Consider the following 14,613-nt stretch of genomic DNA (forward strand, 5'->3'; position numbering starts at 1 on the left):
ATTCTTAGCCAAACGACCCTTTTAAGTTGTCCAGGAGGACATCCATAGGTCCTCCTACCAGTTGACTAGACTGTAAACATCAGAGCAGTGGATCCATAATTTGGGTTTTTAGGGTATAAAGGTATAGAATTAGCTTGGAAAATCTCCATTTTCTGCACCAAAATCAATTTTTAAATATGTCAAGAATTTGTAGTTTTAAATAGGGAAAAGGGTCAAAAATACCCCTCAATTTGTTTTATTGATTGAGTATATCCTTGCCGTTAATATAAAGTTAATTTTACCTCTATCGTTACTAACTTCATTATTTATGCCTCTCAATTGGATGAAAAATCCAAATTAACTTAAATTAACCCGATTTCAACATTAAGGGGCCATTTGGTTACTGGATAAGGATTGAGTTATTCAGGTATAAAATAATGTTGCATAAGCTTTACCATGTTTGGTAGCAATTTTTTGTCAAATGTATAAAATTCAACACACATAATACTATGTTTGGTTAGAAAATTAGAAAGCCACATAACTAATACATGTTTAAATTATGAGTCAATCTATGTATTATTTTATGTAGGGTAAAAGATGGAATAAGTTATACCTGAATAACTAATACCTGAATAAAAATATAAATTGACAATTTTGCCCTTCACTCTCAATCAAATATACAACACTTCTTTTTAGAAAAACATTTAGATCCACTCTCCATATCTCTAGATCTAGAATGACTCTTCATCTTCCAGGCCAATAGATTGAAAAACTTTCAATCTGACGTTCTTTCTTTGAGGTTAGAAGTTCAGAAACTCAAAATTTGGCTGATCTTGTTTTATTTTCTTCTTCTTCTCCTCCTGTTTTCTCTTTTTGTGTTTTTCCTCTTGTTAATCTGATGAGAGACGAATGAAATTCTAGATCTTCTCAGTATTTTCTAGTTAAGTTGATGTTTTAGTACATCCAAATTTGATGTGGATTTTGTTTTGTTTGTTCAAAAATCGTGCTTTCTGAAAAATGGGTTCATTAGGTTTAGTTGTTTTAGCTTCTAAAATTGCAAAAGATGAACATGTTATTTGTAGTTTGACAAAATAGTATTGTATTCTAGCTATTGAAGCCAAACAAAAATAAACATTTTACCCTGTTTTTCAATGTTACTTTTCATTTTTTTTAAAAATAAAATTGAGCATTCTAGTTTGAAACCATCTATTACCTTCCTATTTTACATAATGTGTCTGCAATAGTTAAGTAACATGATTGATACTTTTGTTTCTTTTGGATTCAATTTGATAATGATGTTGCAATTTTTAAATGGAAAATAGGTGTAAATGGATTCTCAGCAGTTGTGCGATGTTGAATGCTTTATGATCCTCGAGGAGATTGTGGTGCATTCGTATATTGTCCTTATTTGCTTTTTTATGGCTATTTACAGCATGTTATTAAGAAACCAATCTAGAAATAGACGGGTCATTCGATATTGTATGAGTGCTAGAATTCCTAAAATCTTGTCTCATCTAAATGTTCTCATTCGTGACAATGATATTGTATGTATTGACAAGCTTAGGATGGATAGAAATGCCTTTCACATTTTGGCCTCCTTAGCCAAGAATATTGGAGGGTTGACTGATAGTAAAAATATGTCGAGTACTGAAAAATTAGCAATGTTCTTAAATATTTTGGCTCATCACGAAAAGAACAGGTCTGTCAAAGTTGATTATATTAGATCGGGGTGGAGTGTAAGTCGAGCCTTTAATGAATGTCTAAGAGCTATTCTTAAACTAACTCCATTGTTACTTGTTAAACCTAATCCGGTGCTCGAAGATGATACTGATGATCGATGGAAATGGTTTAAGGTAGGTAAATTTCAATCTAACATTTGATTTACTACAACAAACTTGAAATATTATGGTGAAAGTATTTTTACTTTTAATAGTCCTTTAGTATTTAGAGTTGAATTTATCTTATAGGGTTGTCTTGGTGCATTGGATGGTACTTACATTTCCATTAGAGTTGAAGCAATATATAAGCCAAGATACAGAACACGAAAAGGAGATATAGCAACTAATGTCTTGGGGGTTTGTGATAGAAATCTCAACTTCATTTATGTATTACCTGGTTGGGAGGGATCAGCCGCTGATGGTCGCGTATTGCGAGATGCTGTTGTACGAAGAAATAGGTTGAAAGTACCTCAGGGTATGCTAAATAATAGGCAGATCTTGTCTATTTCTACAACATCAAAATAAAATAATATTTAAAGTAATTATATTATTGTTTACATTTTTAGGCAATTACTATTTGTGCGATGGAGGATATACAAATGGAAATGGTTTTTTGTCTCCCTACCGAGGATATAGATATTGGCTAAAGGATTGGCAAGGTGACAATCCGTCACTTCACTGTCGAGAAGAGCTCTTTAATATGAAGAATGCTAGGGCGCGTAATGTTATTGAAAGAGCATTTGGACTATTAAAAGGACGTTGGGGAATTCTTAGAAGTCCTTCGTGGTACTCGGTTAAGGTTCACAATAGAATTATTAGTGCATGTTGTTTGATTCACAATTTCATTCGAAGAGAGATGGAAGCTGACCCATTAGATGTGGAAATGGAATTCCACATGGAAAATCAACATGAACATGACAATATTAATACAATTGAAGCATCTGATGAGTGGACCACTTGGAGGGATGAACTAGCTCAATCTATGTGGAATGAAAGATTGGGAAATCAATCTTTATAATTTTAAACTATGTGATCACTTTTGGTGTGCTTATGCACTTTTGTTTTTGGTTTTCCGCTCACTGTAAAATGTAATAGCTTTTATTATTTTGTGAAAACGAATGGTCAATCTTTTGTATGTCTCACATTGTTGTCTGTACAAACAAATAGTGAAACTCAATGTATATCTATTATTTTTGAATAAAAGTAGTGATTTTGTATATATGTCATCACATTATCTTTTTCCTAGATCAATCAAGTTGTATTACAAGTTATTTGGTTATAGTTGAAATTTTTTACTTGTAAGTTGTAAAGTATTACTTGTGATTTCATTTACAATTTTACAGATTGAAATGGCTAGTTCTACTGCTGCAGCATCTAACACGTCCAGAAAGAGGGCAAGAAAATCAACACCTTCATCTCGAAGGGTATGGACTCCAAAAGAGGAACTTACTCTTGTAGATGGATTAAAAGAATTGTGTGTTAATGGTTGGAGAGGAGATAATGGAACCTTTAGACATGGATATTTAATGGAATTGGAACACTACATGAATGCTCGTCATCCTAACTGTGGATTGAAATCTCTACCACATGTTGATTCTAAAATAAGAGCATGGAAAAAGAGTTATGCAACAATATCGTTGCTAAAGAGTCGAAGTGGTTTAGGATTCCAATATAGTGATGGAAGTATCTTAGTTGATGATCCTAAAGCTTGGGATGACTTGATAAAGGTGATTTATATTTATTTTAAATCATTAGGGAATTGCTACTTACTTATATTTTCTCTTGGTTAATGGATCTTTGTTTATGGAATATTTTCAGTTACTTCATGTACTTGTTCTTTATTTTCTTAGGTTGATCCAAATGCCAAGTCAATGAACTTAAAAAAATGGCCATTATTTGCTGACTGGGAAGTGATATTTGGCAAGGATAGAGCTACTGGAGAGTTTGCCGAAGGGCCAGAAGATGTTGTTGAAGAAATAGAAAGAATTGAAGCTCAAGAAATTACTGATGGCATGTCTGTGGGATTTCCTATTGATGTTGTCGACGTAGATGATGCTTCAGGCACAAGAGAAGATCAAGCTGCTCAAGAGGAACCTAATGTATCAACTGGAGCAACACAAAGTCCATTTACTACTCAAGATGAACCTAATGAATCAACTGGAGCAGCACAAAGTTCATTCACAACTCAAAAAGGTGAAACCCATCAATCTCAAAAACAAGGTAATAGTTTTAAAGCATCATCTTCTAAAGTCAACGAAAAAGGTAGATGCAAAAAAAGAAAAACAACTGAAGATGATAATGAGACTGTTCTTAAAGGTTTGATGGAGGTGATGAAACAATTCACTGAAAGCCATGATAAAAGGATGGCTTCTTTAATTGACAAGCTAGGAGAGCGTGATCTATCTGAGATTCGTGGTAAGATATTTTCTATTATTGGATCCCCTGCATTTGAAATATACAACTCAGATGAATGAGTCAAGGCAGCAATGGGAATTACTCAAGATATAAAGAGGATGGAATTCTTCTTAAGCATCAGTGAACTTGAACGCCACAGTATGATATGGATGATTATTAATGATAAGCTTTAAATCACTGATGGTTTTTGTGTAGCTATTTTGTAAGGTCTAACTATAATGGGATTTTTTGTTACCTAGTAGAATGTCCACAAATGTACATATATGTGAATGTTGTGGGCTTAAAGTAGGTTGTTTTTGTATAACAAATGCATGATTAGGTTCAACATTAGTGTTTTTTTAAGTAGCCAACTCAGATGCTCTTCAGATTGCTCAAAACGCTGACCCAAACGGTAAGTTCATCTTCTCCAAGGTGTTTTTAATTCCTTCTTCTCCGAGACTGTATTGAAATTTTCTTTTCTCGCATACTATTCAGCAGTTGGAGTAATCACAAAGATCCAGTCAGAAATACAAAGTACTCAAATGCTATTTTGTCAAGTGATTATATGTTATTGGGGCTGGTATTCAACTTTTGAAGCTTGGTGTTTGTCATGGAAGGATAATGTTACAAAAATAGGAGACTTCTTTTGAAAAAAAAGTAATTGTATGTCTTTGTTGTATGTGCCAGCTTTTGTAATTGAACAATGAATTATGTAAGTTTCATTCACTTTAAATGAAGATGTGTCTAATATTTTAACAATGAATTATGTGTGATTGAATTCTTTCCTCATGAATGCTTTCTCATTTAGCTTAATTTGTATAGTCACGTAGTTGAGGTGCTCTAAAATAAAGAATATCACATCATTATTGCAGAACTACCACGTTGAAAATGGCAGACAAACTGTAGTAATTTTGACAAAGACAAGGATTTGGATCATTTGGATTGATAGTTGGTGAAAGTAATAAAGAGCAACTAATGCACTTTCAAGTAAAGAATGGAAATAAAGTGATTCTGATAAAGGTTACAGCTATCTATCTACAATAGCTATCTATTCCTCATAATGTATCTGATTGTATTTAATTAGAAGTGAAGAAGGGTCACAGTTATCTATCTACCATACACAATTGAAATGGTCCGCGTTGGAGGTAATAAATCCATCCGTCATTTGGTTAGTAATGGAAGTTTAATGCAATTCTAAGAAGTGAATGACAATTGAATGGTAATCCTGTTATGGATTCTAAAGTTAGACTTTGAGCAACTAATGACACAAATAGGCTTGCCAGATTTTAGAACTGTTGGAAAACCATTTCGACTAAATTTCCAAGTTAAAACGCCTAATTGCACAAACTCAAAACGAAAGCGTCGATACTCGAACCAACCATCCTAATAGACTAAAAATGACCTTCCGGATCTAACCGTGCTGACGGAATTCTCATCCGATCAGTTTTTACTAAGAATACTGACTGAAGTCGATATTTGAGTAAATTTCCAAGCTAAAACGCCTAATTGCACAAACTCAAAACGAAAGTCTCGAAACTCAAACCAGCCATCCTACTAGACTAAAAATGACCTTCCGGATCTAACCGCGCTGACGGAATTCTCATCCGATCAGTTTTTACTAAGAATACTGACTGAAGTCGATATTTGAGTAAATTTCCAAGTTAAAACGCCTAATTGCACAAACTCAAAACGAAAGCCTCGAAACTCAAACCAGCCATCCTACTAGACTAAAAATGACCTTCCGGATCTAACCGCGCTGACGGAATTCTCATCCGATCAGTTTTTACTAAGAATACTGACTGAAGTCGATATTTGAGTAAATTTCCAAGTTAAAACGCCTAATTGCACAAACTCAAAACGAAAGTCTCGAAACTCAAACCAGCCATCCTACTAGACTAAAAATGACCTTCCGGATCTAACCGCGCTGACAAAATTCTCATCTGATCAGTTTTTACTAAGAATACTGACTGAAGTCGATATTTGAGTAAATTTCCAAGTTAAAACGCCTAATTGCACAAACTCAAAACGAAAGTCTCGAAACTCAAACCAGCCATCCTACTAGACTAAAAATGACCTTCCGGATCTAACCGTGCTGACGGAATTCTCATCCGATCAGTGTTTACTAAGAATATTGACTGAAGTCGATATTTGAGTAAATTTCCAAGTTAAAACGCCTAATTGCACAAACTCAAAACGAAAGCCTCGAAACTCAAACCAGCCATCCTACCAGACTAAAAATGACCTTCCAAATCTAACCGCGCTGACGGAATTCTCATTCGATCAGTTTTTACTAAGAATATTGACTGAAGTCGATATTTGAGTAAATTTCCAAGTTAAAAAGCCTAATTGTACAAACTCAAAACGAAAGCCTCAAACTCAAACCAGCCATCCTACTAGACCAAAAATGACCTTCCGAATCTAACCGCGCCAACGGAATTCTCATCCGATCATGTTTTACCAAGAATATTGAATGTAGTCAAACTTTGACTAAATTTCAAATATCTTGGTAAAATGTGACCAGATGAGAATTACATCAGCTCGGTTAGCTCCATAAGGTCATTTTTGTTTTAGTAGGATGGCTGGTTTGAGTTTCGAGGCATCCATTTTGAGTTTGTGCAATTAGGCGTTTTAACTTGGAAATTTACTCAAATATCGACTTCAGTCAATATTCTTAGTAAAAACTGATCGGATGAGAATTCCGTCAGCGCGGTTAGATCCGGAAGGTTATTTTTAGTCTAGTAGGATGGCTGGTTTGAGTTTCGAGACTTTCGTTTTGAGTTTGTGCAATTAGGCGTTTTAACTTGAAAATTTACTCAAAGTTCTACTTCAGTCAATATTCTTAGTAAAAACTGATCAGATGAGAATTCCATCAGCGCGGTTAGATCCGGAAGGTCATTTTTAGTCTAGTAGGATGGCTGGTTTGAGTTTCGAGGCTTTCGTTTTGAGTTTGTGCAATTAGGCGTTTTAACTTGGAAATTTACTCAAATATCGACTTCAGTCAGTATTTTTAGTAAAAACTGATCGGATGAGAATTCCGTCAGCGCGGTTAGATCCAGAAGGTCATTTTTAGTCTAGTAGGATGGCTGGTTTGAGTTTCGAGGCTTTCGTTTTGAGTTTGTGCAATTAGGCGTTTTAACTTGGAAATTTACTCAAATATCGACTTCAGTCAGTATTCTTAGTAAAAACTGATCGGATGAGAATTCCGTCAGCGCGGTTAGATCCGGAAGGTCATTTTTAGTCTAGTAGGATGGCTGGTTTGAGTTTCGAGGCTTTCGTTTTGAGTTTGTGCAATTAGGCGTTTTAACTTGGAAATTTACTCAAATATCGACTTCAGTCAGTATTCTTAGTAAAAACTGATCGGATGAGAATTCCGTCAGCGTGGTTAGATCCGGAAGGTCATTTTTAGTCTAGTAGGATGGCTGGTTTGAGTTTCGAGGCTTTCGTTTTGAGTTTGTGCAATTAGGCGTTTTAGCTTGGAAATTTACTCAAATATCGACTTCAGTCAGTATTCTTAGTAAAAACTGATCGGATGAGAATTCCGTCAGCACGGTTAGATCCGGAAGGTCATTTTTAGTCTATTAGGATGGTTGGTTCGAGTATCGACGCTTTCGTTTTGAGTTTGTTCAATTAGGCTTTTTAACTTGGAAATTTAGTCGAAATGATTTTCCAACAGTTCTAAAATCTGGCAAGCCTATTTGTGTCATTAATTGCTCAAAGTCTAACTTTAGAATCCATTAAAGGATTACCATTCAATTGTCATTCACTTCTTAGAATTGCATTAAACTTCCATTACTAACCAAAGGACGGATGGATTTATTACCTCCAATGCTGACCATTTCAATTGTGTATGGTAGATAGGTAACTGTGACCCTTCTTCACTTCTAATTAAATACAATCAGATACATTATATGCCTTTTTATAGATCTAAAATTTCATTATCTTCTAAGAGGCAAATCTTGAAGAACGCTCAATCTAAATTCTTTCTTTGAGGTTAGAAACTTTTGAAATCTTAACCTTTTCTTATGCTTTCGTCTTCTTCTTATCATATTGTTTTTTTTTCTCTTGTAAATCTGGTGAGAGACAAATGCAATATATGTGAAAATAAGTTAGTATAATTTTGTAGTGAATCATAAGTTAGTATAAATTGTGATTTTTTACATTCTTACAGATTAAAATTGGCAGTCCCACTAAAAGAAGGTCTAACATGTCTCAAAAAAGGGCAAGGGTGTGGACTCAAGAAGAGGAACTCACTCTGGTTGATGGATTAAAAAAGTTGTGTGCTAATGATTGGAAAGAAGATGATGGAACCTTTAAACATGGATATTTGATGGAACTTGAACAACACATGAATGATTGTCATCCTAATAGCGGATTGCAAGCTCTACCACATATTTTTTCAAAAATAAGATGGTGGAAAAAGCATTATATGACCCTATCATTGGTAAAAAGTCGAAGTGGCTTAGGATTTCGATACAGCGATGGAACTATCTTGGTTGAAGATCCAAAAGCTTGGGATGACTTCATAAAGGTGATTTACAATTGTTTAAATTATTAGTAAACTAAAGCTAGTTAGTTATATTTTCTCTTGGTGAATATAATCTCTGTCTTTGGAATATTATCAGTTACTTCATATACTTGTTTCTTTTTTTTCTTAGGTTGATCCATATGCCAAGTCAATGACATTTAGGAAATGGCCATTATTTGTTGATTGGGAAGAGATATTTCGCAAGGATGGAGCTACTGAACAATCTACCGAGGGGCCAGAAGTTGGTGTTCAAGAAATAGAAAGAATTGAAGCTCAAGAAGTTGCTAATGATATGTCTTTTGAATTTCCTATTATTGTTGTCGATGAAGATGATGCTCCAGCTAAAAAAGAAGATCAAATTGCTCAAGGGGAACCTAGTGTATCAGCTGGAGCAACACAAAGTTCATGGAGTGCTTTTTAAGCATCAATGAGCTTGATCGTTACACTATGGTATGAATGATTATTGATGATAAACTTTAAACCTTTGAATGGTTTTTGGTGTAGCTACTTTGTTAGGTATAACCATGCCTAGTTAAGTTTTATTTTGCCTATGTTTTATGTGCCAGTTTATATAATTTAACAGTGAATTATGTAAGTTTCTTTCACATTTAATGAAGGTGGGTCTAGTTTGATTCCGTGAGGCCACGGTACTAGAATTTCAAGTTTGTCTCAATGGTATATGTTAGATTTGTTGTATTCTTCATCTTATAAAATTTATTTTGTCACTATTTTGTTGCTTGAAAAATGGACTCTCAATTTTAAGATATGGCAGTATGTGAAAATTGTAACTGAATGAATTATTTAGTATGACGAAACTGAAATTTAGATTTAATGTACTCCATTATTATTTTGAAAATTAAGTAGACATTCAAATTATTGGGGATATTGTCTATGGGTGAGGACAATGTCGATAATTGTTGAGGATAGTGTCCAACAATAGATTGTTCTGTTGGAAGTAAGCATCCTCTATCAATGGTTCTTGCCATTGGAAGTAAGCCATATCTATCAATGTGCATATCAATGGCTTTGCTTGAAGTAAGCTCTAGAGCTTCCACTAGTTCTTGCCAAGACTTTTGTAAATATGATCTCCTTCATCAAATAGAAAAAAACAAACTTCCTCATTTCTATATTATAGATTATTGAAGTAAAGGCTCCAAATATAATATCTAGCATTAATACGCGGTGTTGCTCAGATGTTAACTTATATGTATCTATTTTTGTTATATGTACACATAATTATATGTACTAGCATATCAATAAGTTTCAACTATTACAATATTGGTCCCGTGTTAACACGTATCATATATATACATCGGTTCAACTATATGAGGAAGTTGAAAAATGTGGCATTTAAGTTTCTGTCCAAAATTTTGCCTAAGCAAAACGCAAAAATAAATAAAAATACAACGGTAAGAAAGGTCTAAGATATAACAATAACAAATAATTTATTTTTAACAAGTATATAATGTTTATTAATTTTTAATATAACAAACCAACATCCAAAAAAATTATTAAACTCTGCATAATTAAACTCTGCATAATTAAACTCTGCATAACTAATACATGCATAACTAATACATGCATAACTAATACCTGCATTACTAATACCTGCATAACTAATACCTGCATTACTAATACCTGCATAACTCTAACCAGCAACCAAACGGCCCCTAATTGTTTCCAAATACATAATAGGATTTAGCATACAAGGGATGAATAGTTAGGGTAAAAAGTCATCTTCTTCATTAGAGGAGACGGCTCCGTCAAAAAGAAAGACTCCATTAATGGATGATGCTCTACAGCTTGTCAATACACACGTCAAGCTCTTGGCGTTCGATTTTCTTACACTGAAACCAATCCCCTACGAATCCACCATTTTTTTTCGCAAGGGGAGACGCCTCTCGCGCGCAGAGACAGTAGGTATGGTCGTAAGCAGAGATTTCAAGCCCAACAGATTTATCAAGTTCGACATTGATGATGGCACTGGTTGCATACCTTGTATCCTATGGCTCAACCATGAGAGTTCGCATCGTCGTTGCCCATCAAATGTTCGACTAATTGCCCAGATGGCCGCTGATTTTGCTTCCCAAATCCAACTTGGGGTTATTGGTCGAGTTCGCGGGAAGATCAGTAGGTATAGAGGTAATCTTCAGATTACTGTTTCTGATGTTGTTATAGAGAGGGATCCCAACTCACAGATTTTGCATTGGCTTGATTGTTTAAGGTTGGCCCGAAATTGTTATGACAAAGTTGTAGTCCTTCCTTCAACATCACATGTGTAAGTGTCGATTATGCAAAATGATGCTTAATATATTTTGCCTGATTGAAATTGTGGGCGCCATTGGCACCTGATGCCAAAACTAGTTCGGCCCTGATAAACCATTTGCCAATCGAGCCGCATTTGTTATAAAATCTAATATCATTATCTCTATTTACTCTTGTTTAAAACAGAAATGATTATTATGTTAGTGGAATAAAACTACATTCAAGTTAAAGATGTCAATCTTGTAATTAACTAAGTTTTTATTGAAAATTCAAATTGGATTGTACATTATTATCTAAAATAAAAAAGATCGAATTTTATCTAGAACTTGTATCACACAAAGAACAATACCGAATTTATTCTTAGTACATAAGTAAATAACAGGAATATATACATAGCTAGTTTTGGGAGGGCCTCCCAACGTGACGGTCCAAAAGTAAACCACAAAAGAGAATAACAGTAAAAAGAATAACGAAGCGACAAACTTCTTACCCTCTGTTTCGGTTGTTATATAACATCGATAAAATTGGATTATTAAATAATAAGTAAAAGATAAAAATGAGAAGAAAATATTAAGGTAGTGATCGTTACACAAAATGGACTTCTCGTCATTACCTAGCAATGGATTTAAACGATACGATACAGTTTAAATAACAATCGAAACGAACATTGAATCTAAACAAACAATACAATACAATGGATAACAACCATCCAAACAAGGTGTTAATTAACCGCCGCCAAGACCACCATCAACAGCACTGCCGCAATTACCACCAGGACCACCATCAAAAGTACTGTCACCACCACCACAACAGCAACCTTGTGTAATGGTAACAATTGCCTCAGCAGAATCGCCTAATTCAATTTCAGGTTGCTGTAATTTCCTTCCACAGTTTAGGCGGGATAAAATAATACAACATAATACAAGGGAAAAAAAGAACCAAATATTATGAAAATAATAATGATTGTATCCATCATCTTAATTAAATGCAATCCTAATATTCGTGACCAACTAAATATTGAAAATCTTACAAAAAAAAACTACTTTAATACGAATACTTGTAGGAAATTCTTACAACTTAAGGTGTGTCAAAGATATTATTCTTAAAAAATATTTCACCTGTTGTATTCCTCACAAGATCTTCTGGAGTAATAAAAAACTAATCTCAGAAAAACTGACAGAAATTCAAATAAAAGCTAAAACGCACAAACACCAGATATTTTAGGAGGGAGAATATCTCTCTCTTGTCTTTCCACATACCAACTATGAGAATATGAAAGAATGAATGATCATCTGCAGACGCTATTGAAAGAGTAAAAGCCATAAAGGCATGGGAGACATTTCAATGACTTAAAAAGGAAATTCATTTCAAGAAACAGACATTGACAACTGTCATATTTTTGACCAATTTTATTAATATGTACTTAAAAGTGGAATATGATAATTCAACGTCGGATCAAAATTAAACGTTACGAACAAAGTAATTTCATTACTGATATCAAAAGTCAAAATGATATAATTGATTGATACACAAAAATACAACAAAGTAGCTTATAAATTATTGGATTTAAAACATTAATGTTATATTGGCCTTATAATTTGTCTACACTTGCTACCATCATATATATTCATTATATAAAATTAATTATCAACACATGACTTTTTTTCTCCTTGAAGTTTTATTTTCTTCCTTCCCACCTGTAGAAGAGTATCGACAATTAAGTTTTGAAGACTCACATTCATATGCTCTAGAAGATATATTTATCAGTTTTTCATAATAAATTAATGTTTTCTTATAGAATTAAAAATATATCACGGTTTAAATTATATGTAAAATACAATGTTATATGATTCTATCAGAATTGCGTTGGTGAGATCATTGACATCGATAACAATATTTTGAAGCTAAAAAGTTTTAGCAGTGTTCATTTAATTTGAATTTTTTTTCTTAATTCTTCTCATCGTCAAACTACACCAATAGATATGAATATTGTTATCAAGTATTACTTGATCTATGAAAATAAAATTATTTAACAAATTAGTGTGGAGTTGTTAATTAATTATTTATATATGTTGGTACATAACTTATAGTGTCGTTTGTCAAAATTGAATTAGTTTAAGTGTTATATACCATTATGCAAATATTATATATTTTCACATCATTAGATTATCAACACCACAAATTAACATTACTAATATTTATTCGTTAATAAATTTCGATTTTTCCTAAAACTTGCTCAATTTAATTAAAAGTAGAAGGATAATACTTTCACTTATATCACCAACTGGATGTCAATTGCACTTAACAACATTCTTAGAGTAGAACTCTAAGTAAAAAGAGTTCGAGTCATGTGGAGTTTGAAGTGAAGAACAACTCTAAGTTAAGAGAGTTTGAGTTAATGTGCAGTTTGAAGTGAAGAACAACGGTCTGAAGAATTGTGCTTAAATAGAAGCAAAGTCGTTCAGAATACTTATACACTTACGAATAAAAAGGGCAATTGAAAAATTGATTTCATAAGGACTACCTTCAAACTGAAGAATAACAAAACAAAAAACTAAAGAAGTGTTTTCATCAACCTTCTTGTTTGGACAAGAAATCACATGTATTCTTGTTTGGATTTTTTATACATTTAATGTATGTAAAGAGTTAATTTTCTTTTTGGACATGGATATTGCATGTGGTATTTGCATTGAAGCTGATTAAATTTGAATTTGGCCTTTGTTTTTCTAATTGCCTATTTTTTTTGTGTGTTTATTGCTTCCTTACTTAATTTTGTCTCTGATGATGATAAAAAATATAACTTTCGTTCTTCTGATATAAACCATGCGGAAAAGTTATGGAGACCTGAACTGAAGAGACAAAAATATTTTCTTTTCTTTTATGGCCAAAGATGATATTTCTACCATCCATGAATAAGTCTGAGCTCGATTTTGAAATCTCCTCCAGAGATGAAGCCCAGGGACGGAAATAAGCTCCAAAAGAAAATACATTGTTGTTGTCTTCTTCTCATGTTGTTGTTTTTATTGACAACTACTATAGCTAAATTAATCACTAGCTTAGTCATAATAGTTAGCTAGCTACCAGTTAACGTACAACTCAATTAGTCATAATATAGTAGTTTGTTAGTTTGTTAGTATGTCGGTTAGTTAGTTAGGACATTTTCTGTGTATTTGATTCTTTTAGAAGGTTCTTAGTATCATGTATATAATCCTTGAATGATCAATGAAACAATAATTTTTCATTTCCCCAAAATACAGTTTTCACAGCTCTTCTCTCTCAATTGCCTTTCATGGCTTCTCTGTTTCATTCTGATTGAGTGCTCACCATTGTTGTGAGTTTTGATATGGTATCAGAGCCTTGTTGGCTGTACCTGTTTCGATTCCTTTCTTTCTCGATCTTCTAGATCTAGTATTTCTGTTTTCAGATTCAATTGAAGTTTTTTTTTCATCATGGGAGATGTTGATGTACCTCATGTGGTAACTGCTACTGCTGGAGTTGACACAAATAGTGCTCTCTATGTTCATCCTTCAGATAGGCCAATGATGCTACTCATTCTAGTTCAATTTGATGGAGCTGGATATAGGTCCCGGAGAAGAGGTGTTCTACGAGCCTTATCTGTGAAGAATAAGTCTGGTTTCATTTACAGGAGCTGTGTGAAGCCAGCTGAGAATTCACCTCAATCTCGCCAATGGCGGAGATGTGATGATATGGTAACATCATGGATTTGAATTC

General features: G+C 33.6%; 3 protein-coding genes and 1 non-coding gene across 4 annotated transcripts; all 4 read left to right on the plus strand.

Annotated features, from left to right (window-relative positions):
* Positions 1-731: 731 nt before the first annotated feature.
* LOC125810499 (protein ALP1-like) lies at positions 732-2,765 on the plus strand. Its single transcript, XM_049489972.1, has 4 exons — positions 732-778; positions 1,302-1,832; positions 1,947-2,172; positions 2,264-2,765. The coding sequence occupies exons 2-4, from the start codon at positions 1,308-1,310 to the stop codon at positions 2,713-2,715; spliced, it is 1,203 nt and encodes a 400-aa protein (XP_049345929.1). The 5' UTR covers positions 732-778; positions 1,302-1,307; the 3' UTR covers positions 2,716-2,765.
* A 281-nt stretch (positions 2,766-3,046) lies between these two features.
* Positions 3,047-4,479, plus strand: LOC125810458 (uncharacterized). Its single transcript, XM_049489934.1, has 2 exons — positions 3,047-3,424; positions 3,548-4,479. The coding sequence occupies exons 1-2, from the start codon at positions 3,047-3,049 to the stop codon at positions 4,169-4,171; spliced, it is 1,002 nt and encodes a 333-aa protein (XP_049345891.1). The 3' UTR covers positions 4,172-4,479.
* Positions 4,480-10,400: 5,921 nt separating this feature from the next.
* Positions 10,401-10,898, plus strand: LOC125810460 (CST complex subunit STN1). The gene has a single exon (XM_049489935.1). It carries the CDS (start codon positions 10,401-10,403, stop codon positions 10,896-10,898), a length of 498 nt encoding a protein of 165 aa, XP_049345892.1.
* Positions 10,899-13,655: 2,757 nt separating this feature from the next.
* On the plus strand, positions 13,656-13,740 carry LOC125810636 (small nucleolar RNA Z159/U59). The gene has a single exon (XR_007441879.1). It is a non-coding gene; the product is annotated as a small nucleolar RNA Z159/U59 (small nucleolar RNA).
* The last annotated feature ends 873 nt before the right edge of the window (positions 13,741-14,613 follow it).

This window comes from Solanum verrucosum, unplaced genomic scaffold (assembly GCF_900185275.1).
Source record: "Solanum verrucosum unplaced genomic scaffold, falcon-dt-bn FXZP01000118.1, whole genome shotgun sequence".
Classification (NCBI taxonomy): Eukaryota; Viridiplantae; Streptophyta; class Magnoliopsida; order Solanales; family Solanaceae; genus Solanum; species Solanum verrucosum.

Excerpts from the sequence above, each read along its gene's own strand:
- LOC125810499 (XM_049489972.1), top strand. The coding sequence starts at position 1,308 with ATGGATTCTCAGCAGTTGTGCGATGTTGAATGCTTTATGATCCTCGAG. Across the intron at positions 1,833-1,946 it reads ATCGATGGAAATGGTTTAAG|GGTTGTCTTGGTGCATTGGA; the intron begins GTAGGTAAATTT and ends TTTATCTTATAG. Across the intron at positions 2,173-2,263 it reads TAGGTTGAAAGTACCTCAGG|GCAATTACTATTTGTGCGAT; the intron begins GTATGCTAAATA and ends TTACATTTTTAG.
- LOC125810460 (XM_049489935.1), top strand. The coding sequence starts at position 10,401 with ATGGATGATGCTCTACAGCTTGTCAATACACACGTCAAGCTCTTGGCG.
- LOC125810458 (XM_049489934.1), top strand. The coding sequence starts at position 3,047 with ATGGCTAGTTCTACTGCTGCAGCATCTAACACGTCCAGAAAGAGGGCA. Across the intron at positions 3,425-3,547 it reads CTTGGGATGACTTGATAAAG|GTTGATCCAAATGCCAAGTC; the intron begins GTGATTTATATT and ends TTATTTTCTTAG.